The 21,170-nt window shown below is 46.6% G+C and overlaps 1 protein-coding gene across 2 annotated transcripts in view; it reads left to right on the forward strand.

Moving 5' to 3' along the window:
- The window catches only part of RICTOR (RPTOR independent companion of MTOR complex 2), a 200,969-nt gene that overhangs the window by 162,063 nt on the left and 17,736 nt on the right, over positions 1-21,170 (forward strand). For both annotated transcript variants that reach the window (XM_056546097.1, XM_056546101.1), the window contains exons 24-31: positions 4,974-5,050; positions 5,132-5,210; positions 7,861-7,970; positions 8,259-8,346; positions 11,058-11,150; positions 13,438-13,544; positions 14,041-14,270; positions 16,218-17,232. In XM_056546097.1, coding sequence (XP_056402072.1) covers positions 4,974-5,050; positions 5,132-5,210; positions 7,861-7,970; positions 8,259-8,346; positions 11,058-11,150; positions 13,438-13,544; positions 14,041-14,270; positions 16,218-17,232 — 1,799 coding nt within the window. The remainder of the gene's footprint in view (positions 1-4,973; positions 5,051-5,131; positions 5,211-7,860; positions 7,971-8,258; positions 8,347-11,057; positions 11,151-13,437; positions 13,545-14,040; positions 14,271-16,217; positions 17,233-21,170) is intronic.

The following is a 21,170-nucleotide window of genomic DNA, read 5'->3' on the forward strand; positions in this document are numbered from 1 at the left end:
GGCTACGAGCCGCAGCGCCTTATATGCGGCTGACAGCCACGGCGCTTTCTCTGGCCGGGCGCACGGAGCACCGGCTTACTTTCACTTTCTCCGGCAGCTGCTGCCGGCGTGTTCGCCGCTCGCTCTCTTCCCCCCCGAGCGCATATGCGGCTGACATATGCGCTCGGGACTAGGAGCGGGCACCATGATAGCTTCTTCCCCGTCCTCCATTAGCTCCGCCCACAGGGCCGTCGGAGCTCCCTGGAGGCGCGAAGTGTCCTCCAATCAGCGCCGCGGGCGCGAATTTCACTGTGAGAGGCCAATCCTTTAGTGCCTCTGCCTCAAGCTCGCCCCTCTCTGGCGGCTGGCCTTTTTTTCACTAGCTGCACGGAGCCGAGTTCTCCTCACTGCTAGCTGCCAGGGGACGCAGACTAGGGTGAGAAATTTCATGTCTTATCTCATTATGTCCGAACCTAGAGCTGTTCCTCTAAACAGAAAACCGGAGCGTTTGTGACTTATTTTGTCTGTAAGCACTGTAATGCTAAGATGCCTAGCTCTACTGAGCCCACTTGCTCTGCCTGCTCCACTGCTCCCCCAGACCCCTAGGTACCCCCGGATGCCCTTTCGGTCCCGGTGGATTCAGCTGCCCCTCCAACCTGGGCTTCTTCCCTGACCCAGTATATGGCTGACTTGACCCAAGTCTCCCGTTCGGTGGCTGAGGCCTCCCGGGAAGTGGTGTCCGCCTTGAATGGGTCTTCCCTGCGCCGGCCCTCTGTGGGGGCTCGCTCCGCTTCCCCACATACTTCATGCTCTCACAAGCGAACTAGGGGTGCCTCGTCCGACTCTTCCATTGAGTCCTCAGATAGGCGTGGGCGCTCCCCCTTGGGTCCCGCCCCCTCCCCCCCCCCCTGTCATCTGGTCACAAACCTTGCTCCTCCAAAGGACGTTCTCGGAGTCGCAGCTCTACCACGCCAGAGCCGAGTGCCCAGTGTCAGGGTCGCCCCCCTCCAGGACTGCCTTCACCCGTTCACATTCTCCTGGTGAACTGGCTGACGAGGCTTCCGAATCGGCATGTGACTCAGAGGACCGCTCGGATACAGTTGAAACGGTGAACTCATTGGTTGCGGCCATAAGAGACACCTTTCACTTAGAGGACCCAGGAACTTCGGACGTAACTCCTGAAGTATCCCTTCATCGTGCTAAGCCAGCACCTCAAAAGTTCAGCTCTCACGCTGACTTTGATGCCATTCTGGAATCTGCATGGAAACATCCAGACAAGAGGTTGTCGGGAATTAAGACGATTCAAGAACGTTATCCATTTGACAAGGATCTTGTCACTAAGGTGGTTTCCCCTCCCTCAGTGGATCCACCAATCTCCCGGATCTCTAAGGCCACTACACTGCCACTGGCAGATGCGGCCGCCTTCAAGGATTCCATGGACAAGAAGGTGGAGTCCTTAGCGAAGTTTGCCTCCGAAGCAGCCGGCTCTTCACTTCTTCCCATCTTCGCCTCAGCATGGGCGTCCAAGGCCCTATCGGAGTGGTGCCCAAAACTCCGTCAGGGTATCCTAGCGGGATCCCCCTCAAAGGATCTGTCTGCTCTGGCTCTCCAATCCTCTAAAGCTGGGGAATTTCTGTGCACAGCTTCCATGCAGTCAGCCCGTTGTTCTGCCTTGCTGTGGGTCACCTAGCTGCTCTCCTCCGTTCTATGTGGCTTAAAGCTTGGAATGCGGATGCCACTTCCAAAAGGTCTCTCACTGAGCTTCCTTTTACGGGTGGCCGTCTTTTTGGCAAGCGCCTTGACGAGACTATATCTGAGGCGACGGGAGGTAGGAGTTCCTTGTTGCCTCAAAATAAGGCTCGCTCTTCTTCCCAAAGGAAGTCTTCTTCCTTTCGGTCCTTTCGGACCGGTTTGCGGCCAAATCAGGTAACCGCAAACCCTCTTCCGCATGAAGTTTAGCCCCCACCCGCAGTTTTTCTCGGGTGGTAGGTCGTCTCTTATTTTTTTTCGAAACATTTGGACCACACACATTCAGACCTCCTGGGTCAGGGACGTGGTGTCCAGCGGTTACCGAATCGAATTCGCCTTCCTCCCGAGGGATCGCTTTTTTCGATCCCAGGCCCCCCGGTCTCCTTCTCTGGGCGAAGCAATTTCGAGAGGCTCTCCAGTCTCTGCTTCTTCAGGGGGTTAACGTTCCCGTTCCTCCAGGGGAAGTTTTTTGGGGTTTATATTCCAATCTTTTTGTGGTTCCCAAGAAGGACGGTTCTGTGCAGCCAATCCTAGACCTCAAGCGTCTCAACAGTCATCTTCTCATCCGCCACTTCCGAATGGAATCTCTCCGTTCGGTAGTGGCATCCCTGGAACTAGGGGAGTTTCTTCCTCGGTGGACATCAAGGATGCCTACCTCCATGTGCCCATATTTCCTGGCCATCACGGTACCTCCACTTTGCGGTTCCGGAGGGGCATTTTCAATTTGTAGCCCTCCTCTTTGGCCTGGCCACGGCTCCTCGGGTCTTTACCAAGATCCTTGCGCCAGTGATGGCCCTGTTGCCGTCGAGGGGAGTCTCGGTGATACCCTACCTGGACGACCCTCTCATCAAGGCTCCCACCAGAGCCCAGACTCTGGAGAATGTGGATGTCACTCTTCATACTCTGGATCGCTTCGGGTGGAGGGTCAACCGGGACAAGTCAGTCCTCTCTCCCACCCAGTCCCTGATATTCTTGGGACTTCACTTCAACACGACCTCGGCCCGAATTTGCCTTCCGCCGGACAAACGTCTGACTCTTCTGTCAGGAGTCCGCTCCCTTCGGCTCCAGGTCCCAGTCTCCATCCGCACTTGCATGGAAGTCCTGGGTCGGATGGTGGTGACCATAGTTTCATTACCGACCTCTTCAACTGGCGATTCTCTCTCGGTGGGACAAATCTCCGCTGTCCCTCAATCACAAGGTTTTTCTCCCTCACAGGATCCGTCAGTCTCTTCTCTGGTGGCTCCGCTCCACGCTTCTTCTCCAGGGGCGCTCATTTCTTCCTCTTCACTGGCAGGTGGTTACGACGGACGCCAGTCTGTCGGGCTGGGGCGGTGTGTTCAGGGATTGGACGGTCCAGGGACTCTGGTCTCCCCGAGATGTCCTTCTTCCGATAAACATATTGGAACTACGGGCGATCCTGCTTTGTCTTCTTTATTGGGATTCCCGGCTTCAGACCCGATCTGTCCGCGTCCAGTCGGACAACGCCACGGCCGTGGCATACATAAATCGTCAAGGCGGCACTCGCAGCTCAACAGCCATGGCCGATGTTACAAAGATTCTCATCTGGGCGGAAAGCATGGTTCCGGCCATCTTGGCGATTCACATTCCAGGGGTGCTCAACTGGGAAGCTGACTTCCTCAGTCGGTCCTCACCCGACCCCGGCGAGTAGTCCCTACATCCAGAGGTCTTCGCACAGATCTGCGACCTCTGGGGCAATCCAGACGTGGACCTCTTCGCGTCCCAGCACAATCGGAAGATCCTTCCATTTGTGTCCAAGTCCCGCGACCCTCTGGCTTTAGCCGTGGACGCCCTAGTGATTCCTTGGGCAGGGTTTGCCATACCCTATCTGTTTCCTCCCCTTCCGCTCCTTACCAGGGTTCTGAGGAAACTCAAAGCGGAGGACGTTCCCGCCATTCTGGTAGCTCCAGATTGGGCCCGCAGGTCGTGGTTGAATCTGGTTCTGAGTGCCCTCCAGGGTGAACCCTTTGAGCCCCCATTAGAGAGGTGTCTCTACGCCTCCTTTCTTGAAAAATGGCGTTTCTTGTTGCTATCACCTCCATCCGAAGGGTGTCTGTATTGGCAGCTCTCTCCTGCCGTTCTCCGTTTCTGGTGCTCCACCAGGACAAGGTTGTTTTCCGGCCAGATCCTTCCTTTTTGCCTAAGGTGGTTTCGGCTTTTCATCTCAATGAGGACATTGTCCTCCCGTCTTTTTGTCCTGCTCCTTCTCATCCTAAGGAGTGCTTACTCCACAAGCTGGATGTAGTTTTGGGCTGTTCGGTCTTATCTCTCTATCACTTCTGCGTTTCGTCAGTGTGATTCCTTTTTCGTCCTTACGGAGGGTCTTCGTAAAGGACAACCTGCTTCCAAGGCCACCATTTCTCGGTGGATTCGGTGCGCCATTTCGGAAGCCTATCGCTGTAAGGGGAAGATTCTCCTTTCAGGGTTGTGGCTCATTCTACCTGTTCTGTTGGGGCATCCTGGGCTCTCCAGAACAGAGCCTCGGCCTTGCAGATTTGCAAGGTGGCTACCTGGTCGTCTTTGCACACTTTCTCGAGGTTTTACCGAGTTCATACTTTCGCATCGGCTGATGCTAGTCTAGGCCGTAAAGTGTTGCAGGCGACAGTGGATCGGCCGTCTGCCTGACTGCTTATCTGCCCACCCAAGGGACGGCTTTGGTACGTCCCACGGTCTGTGTCCCCCAATGGAGCCGATAGAGAAAAGGAGATTTTTGTTTACTTACCGTAAAATCTCTTTCTCGAAGGATCCATTGGGGGACACAGCTCCCGCCCTTTTTTGGGGTTTTCTTTGGTTCTCTGTCCGAGGGCATGTTCAGTTATGTTTTTTTCTTCTGGTTCTCGGACAGTTTGTGTCTTCTTTGACCTGTCGGTCCTCTCCTATTGCTCTGGAACTAAAACTGATTAGCTCAGGGCCTGGAGGCAGGTATATCCTGCTGGGAGAAGCCGACCTTTCCTAGAGACAGCAGCATACACCCACAGTCTGTGTCCCCCAATGGATCCTTCGAGAAAGAGATTTTACGGTAAGTAAACAAAAATCTCCTTTTTTTTTAACCAATGTTTATTACAAATATGCATATAATGTTATTTTCTACATTATATAAAAAGTTTTTGATAATGACAGGTACACTTTAATACCAGATCAAATGTAACAAGAAAAAGGACACTTTAAACATCTCTAAAAATAAGAAAGTCGGATTCTCAGTGTCATTCCTTTTCTCTTTCCACTAGGCTAACCTCCATGCTCTCATCCAGATGAAACCAGCGCTCTCTCATCTCGGAGATAAGGGGCTGCTCCTCCTCCTGAGGTACGGCTGACCATTACTATGTAGATTGCTTTCATTCTCAGCCTTTTTTACTTTTGTATTCATCTGTCACATGCATTGCAGGTTCCTCTCTATCCCAAAGGGGTTTTCCTACTTAAATGAAAGAGGTTATGTAACAAAGCAGCTGGAAAAGTGGCAGAAGGTAAATTACTATATTATTGTGTTACTGTATCAAACTTTTGTTCATTTAAAGAAATACTAAACCTAGAAATTAACGATACAAGTAAACAGGAGACAATCTCACCTCTCGTTGTTTGAGTCTGCAACATTTTTTGAGAACATAGGAGTCAGTCTCCTGCTCATTGTTCCATTCTAAGGTGGGGCCCAGCTAAGGCATGTGGCTTTACAACAGTGGTCTCAAACTGTGTTCCTCCAGATGTTGCAAAACTTCAACTCTCAGCATGCCCGGACAGCCGTTGGCTGTCCGGGCATGCTGGATGTTGAGGTTTTGCTACATCTGGAGGGACACAGATTACAATTTGTGTTCTTCTCTATGCAGAGTTGAGGGGAAAGGGGGGAGGCTCCTGCCGCAGCCAATTGCTTTACAGACAGACACAGAAGGGTTAGGTGGGTCGTGGCTGGTCTCATGGGATCTTGAGAAGATTTATTTATTTATGCCAAAATCAAGAAATGAAGCGGAGCAACTCACTAGTGTTGTAGTACAGGGACTTCTTTATTTCATATCAACATGAAGCAGGATACAGACAGGGGAGCAGGATGGTGCGTGCTGGGGTATTCAAGCTTAGGGACAGGCCGGTATCGCGACGAAGCGCTTCGGTGCGATACCGGCCTGTCGCTAAGCTTGAATACCCCTGCACGCACCATCTTGCTCCCCTGTCTACATCCTGCCTTCATGTTGATATGAAATAAAGAAGTTCCTGTACTACAACACTGGTGAGTTGCTCCGCTTCATTTCTTGATTTTGGAACTGTCTGTACTGTATCAATAGCGTGTTTAGCACCACCCAGTTCTCAGGTGGGACTTCATGAAACAGCTTATCTACACCGGTTAATCTCAAGATCCATACAGCAGTAGGCAGCTGGTGCTGGTTCCACACTTCTCCTATACATTGGATTTATTTATTTATTATGCCGGTGACCGCTGCATTCAGAACACGGAAGTTTCGAGCATAGCCCTCACTCCTCCTCGCATAGACATGAATGAGGGGGTCTGATGGCTGTAGTCGCCCATCATCCAGCACGGAGCTGAGTTCGTCCTTGCAACGGGGTGCCGCACTGGAGATCGCGGGAGGTCCAAGCGGCCAGACCCCCACGATCAGATATCTTATCACCTATCTTTGGCTAGTGGATAAGATGTTTAGTGGCGGAGTACCCCTTTAAGAGAGGTTTTTTTTGTGTTTTTTTTCTTCACTCAAAATCACATACTTATGTAATTTTGCTGTGAAGGGTTTATGGAGAGGGCTCCGGATCCAGTAGGCATTGAGCAATCTCTGTTGCCGTCTATTAAATGGGTTATCCAACAATAGAAAATCAGAGCTAATTTCTTTCAAAACAGCTCCACGTCTTTCCCCAGGTTGTGTGTGGTATTACAACTTGGCTCCGTTCACTTCAATGGAACAGTCCAGAATACAGTACAAAATCCTCAGTCTCACACACAAAGCTTTCCACAATGCTGCACCTCCCTACATTTCCTCTCTCATCTCTGTCTACCATCCTACACGTTCTCTCCGATCTGCTAATGATCTCACACTAACATCTTCTATAATCCGAACTTCTCACTCCCGTCTCCAAGACTTCACTCGTGCTGCACCGGTTCTCTGGAATGCTATCCCTCAATCCTTCAGACTCAACAACAACATCCATAGTTTCAAACGTGGCCTAAAAACACATCTCTTCAGACAGGCCTATAGCAGTCTCTAATTGGCCTCAACATATCCTCAACATATCCTCAACATATCCCCAAAATATCCTCAACATATCCCCAAAATATCCTCAACATATCCCCAACATATCCCCAACATATCCCCAACATATCCCCAACATATCCCCAACATATCCTCAACATATCCTCAGCATATCCCCAATATATCCCCAACATATCCTTAACATATCCCCAACATATCCTCAACATATCCTCAACATATCCTCAACATATCCCCAACATATCCCCAACATATCCTTAACGTATCCCCAACATATCCCCAACGTATCCTCAACGTATCCCCAACGTATCCTCAATATATCCCCACACCTCTTGTTTGAATAGTTATTGTGTAATTTTATGTCTGATACTTGTCTTTGTTTGTACCCCATAATTGTAAGCGCTGCGGAATCTGTAGGCGCTATATAAATAAAATAAATAAATAACTGAGCTGCAGAACCACATCCAACCTGGAGACAGACGGGGAGCGTTTAAAAAAAGAAAAAGAAATTAGCTCTGTTTTTCTATACCTGAATAACCCCTTTAACTGTTTAACTAGCTGACAGCGATGTTTGGCAAGCTTTTTGTTGCTGCAGTGGCTGGATCAGCTCCGTGTGATCAAATTGAGCCATTGTCATTGCAGCCCAAAACATATACTTGCCCTCCGTGGCGACCTTGATCTATCTATTGCTACAGCCTGGGGGGTACTAGACAGGGAAACCCCCCCCCCCAACCTCCCCTTATATGCATCAGTGTAGAATATGTACTGGCTTGTCTCAAAATAAAGGAAAATTCTTAGAAACTAATAAGATTCTGCACTATAGCAAACTCACGGTCACTTCTAATATCGTCTTTACACCATCAAAGTAGATAACACTTTATCACGTTGTATTATTTGTTTTCTCATTCAGGAATATAATTTAAAATATGTTGATCTAATCGAAGAGCAGCTCAATGAGGCCCTGACAACCTACCGCAAACCTGTCGATGGGGACAACTACGTTCGACGTAGTAATCAAAGGTAAATTGCCTCCCCAAATACATTGGGCATTCCCAGGGACGCACATGAACTGGTATTTCTTACTAAATGTGGAATAATTCTAATAATAATCTTCATGTTATGGGAAATATGTGGTTTTCATTCACCAAAATGACAGTAGATGAGATCTATATAGAAGAGGATTTGCAGTGAGTGACATTTTTTTATGGTATGTTATTAGGTATCAACATTGTCCTACAGATAGAGTGATCAACATCTACATCCTTAATGTGTGGGGCATCAACAGCATGTTCCTTGTCTTATTTACAGGGTGCTGCGTCCATACGTGTATCTGCCAGTTCACCTGTACGGGCAATTGGTTCATCATAAAACAGGCTGCCAACTTTTGGAAGTCCAGGTAGAAACAAATGATCCCTGCATGTGTTATGTGAATATTGACTGAATGTCATCTAATGGGTTTATATACTGGAAATGAAAGAGGCACTCTAGGTTGTTGTTTTCTTGCCCATATCATGTATATTCACCATCATGAGTCCTACAGCGCCATCTGCTTCATTCCAGCACAGCTGCTTCCTTGCGCTTTCTCACTGGAACTGGGTCATCAGTGTTTAATACATTAGAGGAAGTGGTCACTCCTGTGTCAGCTGACTTCCTGTTAACTACAGAATGACATAATCCCTTATAAGATTCCCTCCTGATGGCTCCCAAACCCCTCCTCTCCCCTTAGCTCGATCTCATTATACTGCTGCTGCTATTAGGAAATACACTGCTCAAAATAAAGGGAACACTTAAACAACACAATGTAACTCCAAGTCAATGACACTTCTGTGAAATCACACTGTCCACTCAGGAAGCAACACTGATTAACAATCAATTTCACATGCTGTTGTGCAAATGGAACAGACAACAGGTGGAAATTATAGGCAATTAGCAAGACACCCCCAATAAAGGAGTGGTTCTGCAGGTGCTGACCACAGACCACTTCTTAGTTCCTATGCTTCCTGGCTGATGTTTTGGTCACTTTTGAATGCTGGCGGTGCATTCACTCTAGTGGTAGCATGAGACAGAGTCTACAACCCACACAAGTGGCTCAGGTAGTGCAGCTCATCCAGGATGGCACATCAATGCGAGCTGTGGCAAGAAGGTTTAATGTGTCTGTCAGCGTAGTGTCCAGAGCATGGAGGCGCTACCAGGAGACAGGCCAGTACATCAGGAGACATGGAGGAGGCCGTAGAAGGGCAACAACCCAGCAGCAGGACCGCTACCTCCACCTTTGTGCAATGAATAGCACTGCCAGAGCCCTGCAAAATGACCTCCACCAGGCCACAAATGTGCATGTGTCCACTAAAACGGTCAGAAACAGACTCCATGAGGGTGGTATGAGGGGCCGACGTCCACAGGTGGGGGTTGTGCTTACAGCCCAACACCGTGCAGTTCGTTTGGCATTTGCCAGAGAACACCAAGATTGGCAAATTCGCCACTGGCGCCCTGTGCTCTTCACAGAGGAAAGCAGGTTCACACTGAGCACATGTGACAGCCATGACAGAATCTGGGGACGCCGTGGAGAATGTTCTGCTGCCTGCAATATCCTCCAGCATGACCGGTTTAGCGGTGGGTCAGTAATGGTGTGCCCTCCATGTGCTTGCCAGAGGTAGCCTGACTGTCATTAGGTACCGAGATGAGATCCTCAGACCCTTGTGAGACCATATGCTGGTGAGGTTGGCCCTGGGTTCCTCCTAATGCAAGACAACGCTAGACCTCATGTGGCTGGAGTGTGTCAGCAGTTCCTGCAAGAGGAAGGCATTGATGCTATGGACTGGCCCGCCCGTTTCCCAGACCTGAATCCGATTGAGCACATCTGGGACATCATGTCTCGCTCCATCCACCAACGCCACGTTGCACCACAGACTGTCCAGGAGTTGGCGAATGCTTTAGTCCAGGTCTGGGAGGACATCCCTCAGGAGACCATCCTCCACCTCATCAGGATCATGCCCAGGCATTGTAGGGAGGTCATACGGGCACGTGGAGGCCACACACACTACTGAGCCTCATTGTGACTTGTTTTAAGGACATTACATAAAGTTGGATCAGCCTGTAGTGTGGTTCTCCACTTTGATTTTGAGTGTGACTCCATATCCTGACCTCCATGGGTTGATAAATTTGATTTCCATTGATAATTTTGGTGTGGTTTTGTTGTTAGCGCATTCAACTATGTAAAGATGAAATTATTTCATACGATTAATTCGTTCATTCAGATCTAGGATGTGTTATCTTAGTGTTCCCTTTATTTTTTTGAGCAGTGTAGTAGTCGTACACCACTCCCCAGCCCTATCTGTATACTGCTGCTGCTATCTCTAAGGGATCAGGATATATTAGTTATATACCTCCCCTCCAGCTATTTCTGTTTACTGCTGCTGCTATCTCTATGGGATCAGGGTATATAGTAGTTGTATACCTCCCCAGCTCTATCTGTATACTGCAGCTATCTTTATAAGCTATCTTTATAGGATCAAGAGTTGTTATACACCTCCCCTGAGGTTGTTTTTCCTCATGGCATTTTTTTTTCTAAAAAGACAGACTTTGCGTAAAACTTCCACTTTGTTTAAACTGACCCCAATCCACTTATAAGTCTCAGCATTCTGGGCCTCTGGTTGCTGCAGTCTAGCCAGGTCATTAGGTTGGTCTCATTAGAAGAACTGCAGTGATAAGACTCCACCCCCCTCTCTCTGCAATGCCAAATGAATCATTGGGAAATGTAGGCAATAGGAGAATATAATTTCTGTTCTAAAATCGAATCAAGATGTCTGAAAACTTATGCCTGCCACATTAGCTAAAACTGGTAAGCACAAGGCATACACAAGAACCTCTTCATTATTCTTTCATAGCCTATGCTGCACTATATAAGCAAAAATCAACTCCCAAAAGACTAAAATACCCCAAGACAAAACGAATTATAATGTAATCATATACTTTATGTATATTAATATCAAGCCATGTTCACTTGTGGTGGAAAATTCTTACAATTCATGGGGTTTTAGTAGCATTTCCATACATCCTCCTTTTAGCAAATTTGCTTTACTGAAGCCGACTCTTTTGTGTTTTTTACAGAACATTGTTCCAGATCTCAGTTACACAGTTCGATCCCCTTCATTGGACAAGTGGGAAGGAATCAAACAGCTAAAGGCGGCTCTTTGGTCACTGGTAAGAATAATGTCTTACAGTCACTGCAGGGTTAAAGGGGTACTCTGCTGCTAGACATCTTATCCCCTATTCAAAGGGCAGGGGAAAAGGTGTCTAATCACGGGGGTCCCGATACTGGTGCCCCTCGCCATCTCCTGCAGCACCCGGCATTCTGAACAAACGCCGGGTTCCTGCAGCAGTGGTCGTGACATCACGGTCACGCCCCCTCGTGACATCACACCATGCCCCCTCCATTCATGTCTATGGGAGGGGGCGGACACGCCCCCTCCCATAGACATAAATGGAGAGGGCATAATGTGATGTCACGAGGGGGCGTGGCCGTGAGATCACAACCACTGCCGCAGGAACCATGTCCTGGTATCTGCTCATGATGCTGGAAAAGTAACTGCAGGGAACTCTGGGCCCGGCTCAAACAGCACAAGAAGAAATAGTGAAAGGGGTTTCAATCGCTCCACCAGTGCGTTACCTACACAGCAAGGCTAAGCAAAGTGCTATACCTGATACTACAGCTGTTCTTCATTACACTTAAAGGGGTTGTCCAGCAAAAGAAACTACCTGTGTATGGTGTCAAAAAATATTATAAATCAACTTATTATAAGCTGAGCTGTTTGACTTAAAATCATTGAGCCTTATTCTGATGCTGATGGGAACTACTGTGACTGAAAAAGGCTTTCCTGAAAATCTAATGAGCAGTAATATTAACTCCCCCTCTTCACATCACTGGTCTCACCCTGAGCAGACAGGTGAGGAGGGGGAGGAGCGGGGACTGGAGTTCCTATCGTCAATTACAATTTTTATGTTAACTACGTTTTTTTTTTTTAAAGAATTTTTGGTTTTTTTTTTATTTTTTTTATTTTCATGTTACTATCTATATTTTAAAATAATCCTTGCAGTTTCCATTCTGGCCACTAGTTCTTAAAGCTTAGACTCCCTTTTCTGTATAGATCACATCTAGCAGTCTCCTCCTTATCACAGACAGGTTTCCAGTAAAAGGTGACACCAGTATATAGATAACAGTGGCACGCACAATAGCTGTTTTTCACAGATCAGCCTCCCCCTGGAATCACCTCTGTAAAGGTCACAGAGCACACTCAGAGACCTTTCCCATTCATGAACATAGGAAACAATAGACTAAAGATGTTCCATTTGTCCACAGGATTTGCTGTAAAGCATATCTCTAAATGCTGTTTAAAACAAATTTAAAAATAATTTGATCCAGCACAGTGTATCACTGTGGGAATAAACTTTTGACGATCTCTTATAGTTAGTGTTGTCTGTAGGAATCTCACAGGATGTCCCTTAACCTGCATTGATCATCTGTAATTTATTGTAGAACCTAACAAAAAAGCATTCACTTTCCCTTCGGCACCACCTCAGGACAAATGAGGTATTGCACAGCTAGCGTTGAAAAGAATAGGTTGTCTTTCAGGGCACCAAGATGTCAAATTTTAGTTTTGCCACAGGTTTCACTGACTTAAAGGGGTACTCCGGTGGAAAACTTTTTTTTTTTTTTTAAATTAACTGGTGCCAGAAAGTTAAACATATTTGTAAATTACTTCTGTTAAAAAATCTCAATCCTTTCAGTACTTTTTAGCAGCTGTTTGCTACAGAGGAAAGTTAATTTTTATTTTATTTCTTTTTTGTCTTGTCCACAGTGCTCTTTGCTGACACCTGATGCCCGTATCAGGAACTGTCCAGAGCAAGAGAAAATCCCCATAGCAAACCTATGCTGCTCTGGACAGTTCCTGACACGGACAGAGGTGTCACCAGAGAGCACTGTGGACAACACAAAAAAGAAATTCAAAAAGTAAAGAATTTCCTCTGTAGCATACAGCTGCTAAAAAGTACTAAAAGGATTAAAATTTCTTAATAGATGTAATTAGAGAGGAGCGAACTTACAGTAAATTCGATTTGTCACGAACTTCTCGGCTCGGCAGTTGATGACTTATCCTGCATAAATTAGTTCAGCTTTCCGGTGCTCCGGTGGGCTGGAAAAGGTGGATACAGTCCTAGGAGACTCTTTCCTAGGACTGTATCCACCTTTTCCAGCCCACCGGAGCACCTGAAAGCTGAACTAATTTATGCAGGATAAGTCATCAACTGCCGAGCCGAGAAGTTTGTGACGAATCGAACTTATTGTAAGTTCGCTCATCTCTAGATGTAATTTACAAATCTGTTTATAACTTTCTGGCACCAGTTCATAAAAAAATAAAATAAAAAAAAGATTTCCTACCGGAGTACCCCTTTAAAGGATAATACCCTAAATTTCCCTTGTTTTCCTTTACAGGGTAACATCGGTTCTTCAAATTGGGGTCTTAACTTGCTTCAGGAAGAAAATGTGATTCCAGACATCGTTGCACTGGCTCAGCACTGTGAAGTGCTCTCTATTCGAGGGTAAGGCAATGTTGTTCCTGCGGATCTATTGGTGAGACAGTAAAATGATCAAACTGCTGCAAAAGTCATGTGACCTGTTTTTCAGGTATGTTCTGGATACCTGCAGCCACCTCTAGGGTTTGCTTAGGACAGTGTTTCCCAACCAGAGTGCCTACATCTGTTGCAAAACTACAACTCCCAGCATGCCCGGACAGCCGAAGGCTGTCCGGGCATGCTGGGAGTTGTAGTTTTGCAACTGCTGGAGGCAATCTGGTTGGGAAACACTGGCTTAGGAGCTCATTGAATTCGGTAAGATATAGTGCACTGAGCTCCCCCTAGTGGTGGCTGCAGGCGATCAGAATGTTATCTTTGTGGGGCTTTCGGAGCTTTTTATTGGTAAAAAGGGAACTCTGGACCTTAAATTGATCAGCAAAGTCATGGCTGACATATAGGACTAGTTTGTGTGGTCCAAGAGCTTTATCTTCCAGCTTCTAATCTCTGCTTTGTGTGTTTCTAGGACCTGTGCGTACATCCTTGGTTTACTTTCCAAAACAAAGCAAGGATGTGATATCTTAAAGCAGCACAACTGGGATGCTGTACGGCACAGCAGAAGACACCCGTGGCCGGTGGTTCCCGACGACATGGAGCAGCTCTACCATGAGCTGTCGTCTATACCCAGCACGCTCAGCTTGAACTCGGAGTCCACCAGCTCACGACATAACAGCGAGAGCGAATCTGTACTTCCTAGTAAGACCTAATCCTTTGTTTTATGACTGACTCCTCTACTTGTCAAAGGTTTGGGTAAAGATGTAGCAGAGCTGTGCTGGTCATGTGGTTTAAAACATTAAACTTAAAGGGGTACTCCGGTGGAAAACATTTTCTTTTAAATCAACTGGTGCCAGAAAGTTGAACAGATTTGTAAATGACTTCTATTAACCCCTTAAGGACTGAGCCCTTTTTCACCTTAAGGACTGAGCCCTTTTTCGCAATTCTGCCCACCGTCGCTTTACGAATTAATAACTCGAAAACGCTTCTACCGAATATTCTGATTCTGAGATTGTTTTTTTCGTGACATATTCTACTTTATTTTGGTGGTAAATTTTCGGCGTTACTTGCATCCTTTTTTTTGGTGAAAAATCCCAAAATGTCATGAAAATTTAGCAAATTTTGAATTTTTCTAACTTTGAAGCTCTCTACTTGTAAGGAAAATGGATATTCCAAATACATTTTATTTTTATTCACAAATACAATATGTCCACTTTATGTTGGCATCATAAAATGGACATATTTTTGCTTTTTGAAAAAAATTAGACGCTTCAAAGTAGAGCAGCAATTTTCAAAAAATGTCATGAAAATGGCAAAATCTGAAGGGACAGATGTTACAGAACTACAACTCCCAGCATGCAGGGGCAGTCTAGGCATGCTGAGAGTTGTAGTTTGACAACATCTGGAGGGCTACCGTTTGGGCACCAATGTAACAGTGGTCTCCAATTTGTGACCCTCCAGATGTTGCAAAACTACAACTCCCAGCATGCCCAGACAGCCTTTGGCTGTCTGGGCATGCTGGGAGTTGCAGTTTGGCCTTCCTAGTGGTTGCCACAGTAAAGATCACTTTACTTTCACTTTCATCCCCCCCCCCCACCGTAGTTTCCCTACCTGAGCCAGGATCCAGCAGTCTCCAGCGACGATCGGGGGTCCCCAGGCATCTTCTCCCCACGTTCCCCTCGACATCCAGGGGTGGGCAGAACGGGGGGGTTGCCCTGCCATTGGTCAGAATCAGTTCTGACCAATGGCAGTGGATAGGAGGAGATTGCACTGCGACCTCGCTCCTACTCCTCAGGATGATCAGGGCTGTCACTGACAGCTCCGATCATCCCTGTTTTCACCAGAGACCCGATCAGCCCGGAATAGCAGAAAATCGCATGTCTGAATTGACATGCGATTTTCTGCGATCGCCGACATGGGGGGGGTCTCGGGACCCCCCTCGGCGATGTGCCGGGATGCCTGCTGAATGATTTCAGCAGGCATCCCGGTCCGGTCCCCAACCGGCTAGCGGCGGGGACCGGAATTCCCACGGGCATATGCATACGCCCCACGTCCTTAAGGACTCAGGATGCTGGGTGTATGCATACGGCCGGCGTCCTTAAAAGGTTAAAAAATATTAATCCTTCCAGTACTTATCAGCTACTGTATACTACAGAGGAAGTTCTTTTCTTTTAGGTTTTCCTTTCTGTCTGACCACAGTGCTCTCTGCTGACACCTCTGTCCATGTCAGGAACTGTCCAGAGCAGGAGAGGTTTGCTATGGGGATTTGCTGCTACTCTAGACAGTTCCTAAAATGGACAGAGGTGGCAGCAGAGAGCACTGTGTTCAGACTGGAAAGAACTACACAACTTCCTCTGGAGCATACAGCAGCTCATATTAAGATTTTTAAATAGAAGTAATTTACAAATCTGTTTTAATTTTCTTGCACCAGATTAAAAAAAAAAAAAAGTTTCCCCTGGAGTACCACTTTAAGACTTATCTACTCATGGGAATTAGATGCAGATTTGCTGTGGATTTTGAAATCTGCAGAAAATTCAAGTGAATGTCCAACCCATAAAGCGGCTGGATGTGTGACTTGGAGGAGCGCTAATTTGGATATGTCATCAATCTTGTGGCACCTAACATCTATTTCCCTCTTCCTCTGAACAGGTATGTTTATCATTGAAGATGACCACTGTGGCAATTCTTCATCTAGCAGCCCCTTCTTTATATATGATGAACACGAACAGACGTTCTTCGACAAACCCTTAAAGGACAAAGATCGCAGTCCATTTACACTTCTGGCTCAAAGCAAGTTTGTGAAAAACAGATTTCTAAATTCATTGACACTGCCAAGTAAGAAGTTTCGGAGCAGCAGCAGCAGCGATCCCAAAACCAACAAACTGCTGGAGACCAAGCTGGAGCTGAGACGGAACAGAACGGTCACCGAGCCTTGGTCCGATTCAGAGTTCCCCTCTATGGACAGTTTAGGCTCCGTCTTCAAAGTTCCTAAAATTAGCACCCATCGTTTGGACACATCTGTCAGTAAACACGTGGATGACAACGGCAGCACCCCCAGTATTACTGAAAATGATCTTAAGCTTCCAAAAAGTTTAGGAAATGAAAACCACCGGGACCACGCCAGCAGAGAGAGACTCATAGGCGATGGCTCCACAACAACGCACTTCAAGAGCCGCAGCTTAAGCTTCAATACGGACACCACAACTAGCGGCATCAGCTCCATGAGCTCTAGCCCTTCACGAGAGACTGTGGGAATAGACACTACAAACATCGATACGGACTGTGGGAGTCTGAGCACGGTGATAAGCACCAAGACTGTGAAGACAAACCTGCCCGCCATGCTGCACCCCAACCACCTGCCCCTGTCCAAGTCAAACTCTGTGTCCTTGGTTCCTCCAGGCTCTTCCCATACACTTCCTCGCAGGGCACAGTCACTGAAGGCTCCTTCTATAGGTGCCATAAAGAGTTTGGCCGATTATCACTTTACTTACACCAGTTCCCGGGACGCTTTTGGCTATGCTACACTGAAACGGCTGCAGCAGCAGCGGATGCACCCGTCACTGTCTCATTCAGAAGCTTTGGCATCCCCAGCCAAAGACGTTCTCTTCACTGATACAATAACCATGAAAACGGGAAGCTTAGACTCTAGACTAACCTCAAGCAGGTATATTTTTTGTTACCAATGTCAGGGTGCAAGTTTGGTTTGGTCCTAATTCAGCCCTAAAATTAAAGGGGTAACCTCCTTAAAATTAAAGGGGTACTCCTAAAGGGGTACGCTGCTGAGCATTTGGAACAAACTGTTCCGAACGCTGGAGCCGGTAGCTTGTGACGCCATAGCCCCGCCCCTTATGATGTCACACCCCACCCCCTCAATGCAAGTCTATGGGAGGGGGCATGACGCTGTCACGCCCCCTCCTATAGACTTGCATTGAGGGGGTGGGGGGTGACATAATAAGGGGTGGGGCTATGACGTCACAAGCTCCCGGCTCCAGCGTTCGGAACAGTTTGTTCCAAACGCTGAGCAGCGGAGTACCCCTTTAAAGGTGTGAACGTACCCTTAGGCTTTCACACTATAGCCTAGAACACTTAAAGGGGTACTCCTGTGGAAAACTTTTTTTTTTTTTCCTCACATCAACAGGTGCCAGAAAGTTAAACAGATCTGTAAATCACTTCTATTAAAAAATCTTAATCCTTCCAGTACTTTTTAGGGGCTGTATACTAAAGAGAAATCCAAAAAAGAAATGCATTTCCTCTGATGTCACGACCACAGTGCTCTCTGCTGACCTCTGCTGTCCATTTTAGGAACTGACCAGAGCAGGAGAAAATCCCCATAGCAAACATATGCTGCTCTGGAGAGTTCCTAAAATGGACAGCAGAGGTCAGCAGAGAGCACTGTGCTCGTGGCCTCAGAGGAAATGCATTTCTTTTTTTGATTTCTCTGTAGCATACAGCCCCTAAAAAGTACTGGAAGGATTAAGATAGAAGTGATTTAATAGAAGTGATTTACAAATCTGTTTAACTTTCTGGCACGAGTTGATTAAAAAAAAAAAAAAAGTTTTCCACGGGAGTACCCCTTTAAGTGTTCTAGGCTATAGTGTGAAAGCCTAAGGTACCCTTAGGCTTTCACACTATAGCCTAGAACACTTAAAGGGGTACTCCCGCGGAAAACTTTTTTTTTATGCAGATTTGATGCACACAATTTTGTGCTGCAGATTTCAATGTAAACTAAAAGACTAATCACAGCTTCTAATCTGCAGCTACAAATTCTGCGCATCAAATTTGCGCAGGATCCTGTACGTGTGAACGCACCCTAAAGGAGTATTAGTAAGACATAGCTGCTTTGTGTTCCAAAAACAGCGCCACACTTGTCCTCAAGTATAGTTTTTGGTATTACAACTCTGCTCCATTCATTTCAATAGAAGTAAACTGCAATACCACACACAACCTGAGGGCAAGGGTGGGGCTGTTTCTGGAAGCAAAGAAAGGTGTGTTTTTTTTTTTTAATGCTGGATAACCCCTTCTAAAGGGGGTTTTGCCATGATTGACAATTGATAACCTTATCCACAGGTCTCAATGGTGGGGTTTCAACCACTGGGACCACCCCATCAATCATGAGAAAGGGGGTCCCGAGTACCTCTCTCTAAATAAAGGGGTGTATGTACACTGCTACTTCATTTACACTCTATGGGACTGACAAAAATAGCAATGAGCAGCGCAGTATTTTTAGTAGTCCCATAGAGTTTGAATAGAGCGTCAGTACGCATCCTCGACCACTGCACCATTCAAACAGGAACACTTTAAAGGGGTTGGAGCTCTTATTTCATTTTTTTCATTTTGTTTTGTTTAATGGTTTTGTGAGGACTTATTTCTGACCTATCCTGACCTATTGGATCTGTGGGGGTCAGCGGTTAGCTGCAAGGGGCGAGCTCTGCACCCATGTAATGGCCAGTTACTTCATTAGCTTATAGGAATAGAAAAACATCACCACCCGTGTACGCAGATTGTGTGTGGCATTATCACTTCAATTGGATTGTGATGCAATTCCACACACAACCTGAGGACAGGAGTGGTGCTGTTTTTTTTCATGAAGTCAGCTTTGTTTTCTAATCCTGGATAACCCCTTTAATTGCAGTAGTCCAACATAGCCACTACACAATGTACGGTGCTGTCTGTTTCCAGCACTGATCAGTGGGTCAGTGGGGGTGTTAGATTTTGGCACCTCACAGATCCTAAGGTTTAATCACTGATAAATTCTGCCTAGATAACCCATTTTAAAGAGATTTTACAGTCATTAAAGGACATCTGCAGCAAAAGACAACTTATAAGTGGTATAAGTGGGGATAAGTGTCTGATTGCCGGGGGCCTGACCTCCCCCCCTCCCCCCCCCCCCCTTCCCACACGATCTCTTGCACGGGGCCACAGCTCTCCCGTGCAGGAGGTGTGCCGGCCGCAGCGTGACGTCGCGGCCAACACGTCTCCTTCATGTATCTCTATGGGAGAGGCGGGGAGGCAGCGTTCGTGCCTCTCCCATAGAACTGTATGGAGAGGGAGTGTACTGAATACCTCAGAGAGGACAACACTACGTGCATTAGCCGCTCACATGTAGCGGCAATGTGGGGCCCCGTTTGGGAGATCACGGGGGGGTCCCAGCAGCGGATTATCTAAGGGTGCCCTGATCACAGACATTTCTACAGTTTCTTGATACAATCTTCTGTTCCTGAGATATCAGGGTTTATATTTTGTCTGACTATTCAGGAATCAGTCAGATGGGCGTGAATGTAATTTTAGTAATGGGAGTGACCATCAGGTGATGGGTGGGGTTATGCAGTCAGGGGGTGTGAATGTTTTTCATTGAGAGGCATGTATACCTAATACACACACCCCCAGACCCCCTGAATGTATCTCCTGCAGCACCTGGCGTTCTAAACAAACAATTTGCAAAATTTCGATTTTCTTTTTAATTTCCCCACACAAATAGTATTTTTTGGGTTGCGCCATACATTTTATGGTAAAGTGAGTGATGTCATTACAACCTGTCGCACAAAAAACAAGCCCTGTGGATGAAAATATAAAAGAGTTATGATTGTTTTGAAGGCAAGGAGGAAAAAACTAAAACGTAAAAATAAAATTGGGCTTAGTCCTCAAGGGGTTAAATGGGTACTCCACTGGAAAACTTTTTTTTTTTAATTACTTCTATGCCTTTCGTTGTGAGGGCGGGCGGGACATCACGAGAGGCGGCCCTGAACACAGAAGCCCACACGCAGCGTTCGCAACAATAAACTTCCGGACGCTGGGGAGCGGAGTTTCCAAAGCAGGGCAGCGGAGTACCCCGTTAAAATTTTTTTAATCCTTCCAGTACTTATCAGCTGCTGTTTGCTCCACAGGAAGTACTTTTCGAATTTCCTTTCTTTCTCACCACTGTGCTCTCTGCTGACACCTCTCTCCATTTTAGAAACGGTCCAGAGTAGGAGCAAATTCCCATAGAAAACCTTTCCTACTCTGGACAGTTCATAAAATCGACAGAGATGTCAGCAGAGAGCACTGTGGTCAGACAGAAAAGTTATAATAAAAAAAAAAAAAAGAACTTCTTGTGGATCATACATCAGCTGATAAGTACTGGAAGGATTAAGATTTTGTATTAGAAGTAATTTACAAATCGGTTTAACTTTCTTGCACCAGTTGATTAAAAAAAAAATGTTTTCCAGCGGAGTACCCCTATAATCCTGTTCCGCACCCTGATGTAATAGTATGTCAGCGGCTTTGAAATACTGTTACGTCAGGGTGATTGCACAGGCACTTCTACTATGTCCACAAGATCCAGATAGGAGCACAGTAATACGCAGCTATACTGGGACTGGAGAAAACTCCAATTACAGCAAGTAACCCTCTTATATTTCCTTGTGCATATCTGTGTGTGGTCGAGAATCAGACCTATACTGATTGGTTATTGATGGCTTATCCTCAGGGTGGACCATCCGTTTTAAAAGTCTGAAAAACTACTTCGCAAAAAATTATTCTTGCTAAAATACATTGTACTAAAAACAACAAAAACAGTAATATAAAAATCCACATGTTTGATATCCCCATAACCATCCCTGCCGT

This window comes from Hyla sarda, chromosome 1 (assembly GCF_029499605.1).
Source record: "Hyla sarda isolate aHylSar1 chromosome 1, aHylSar1.hap1, whole genome shotgun sequence".
Lineage (NCBI taxonomy): Eukaryota > Metazoa > Chordata > Amphibia > Anura > Hylidae > Hyla > Hyla sarda.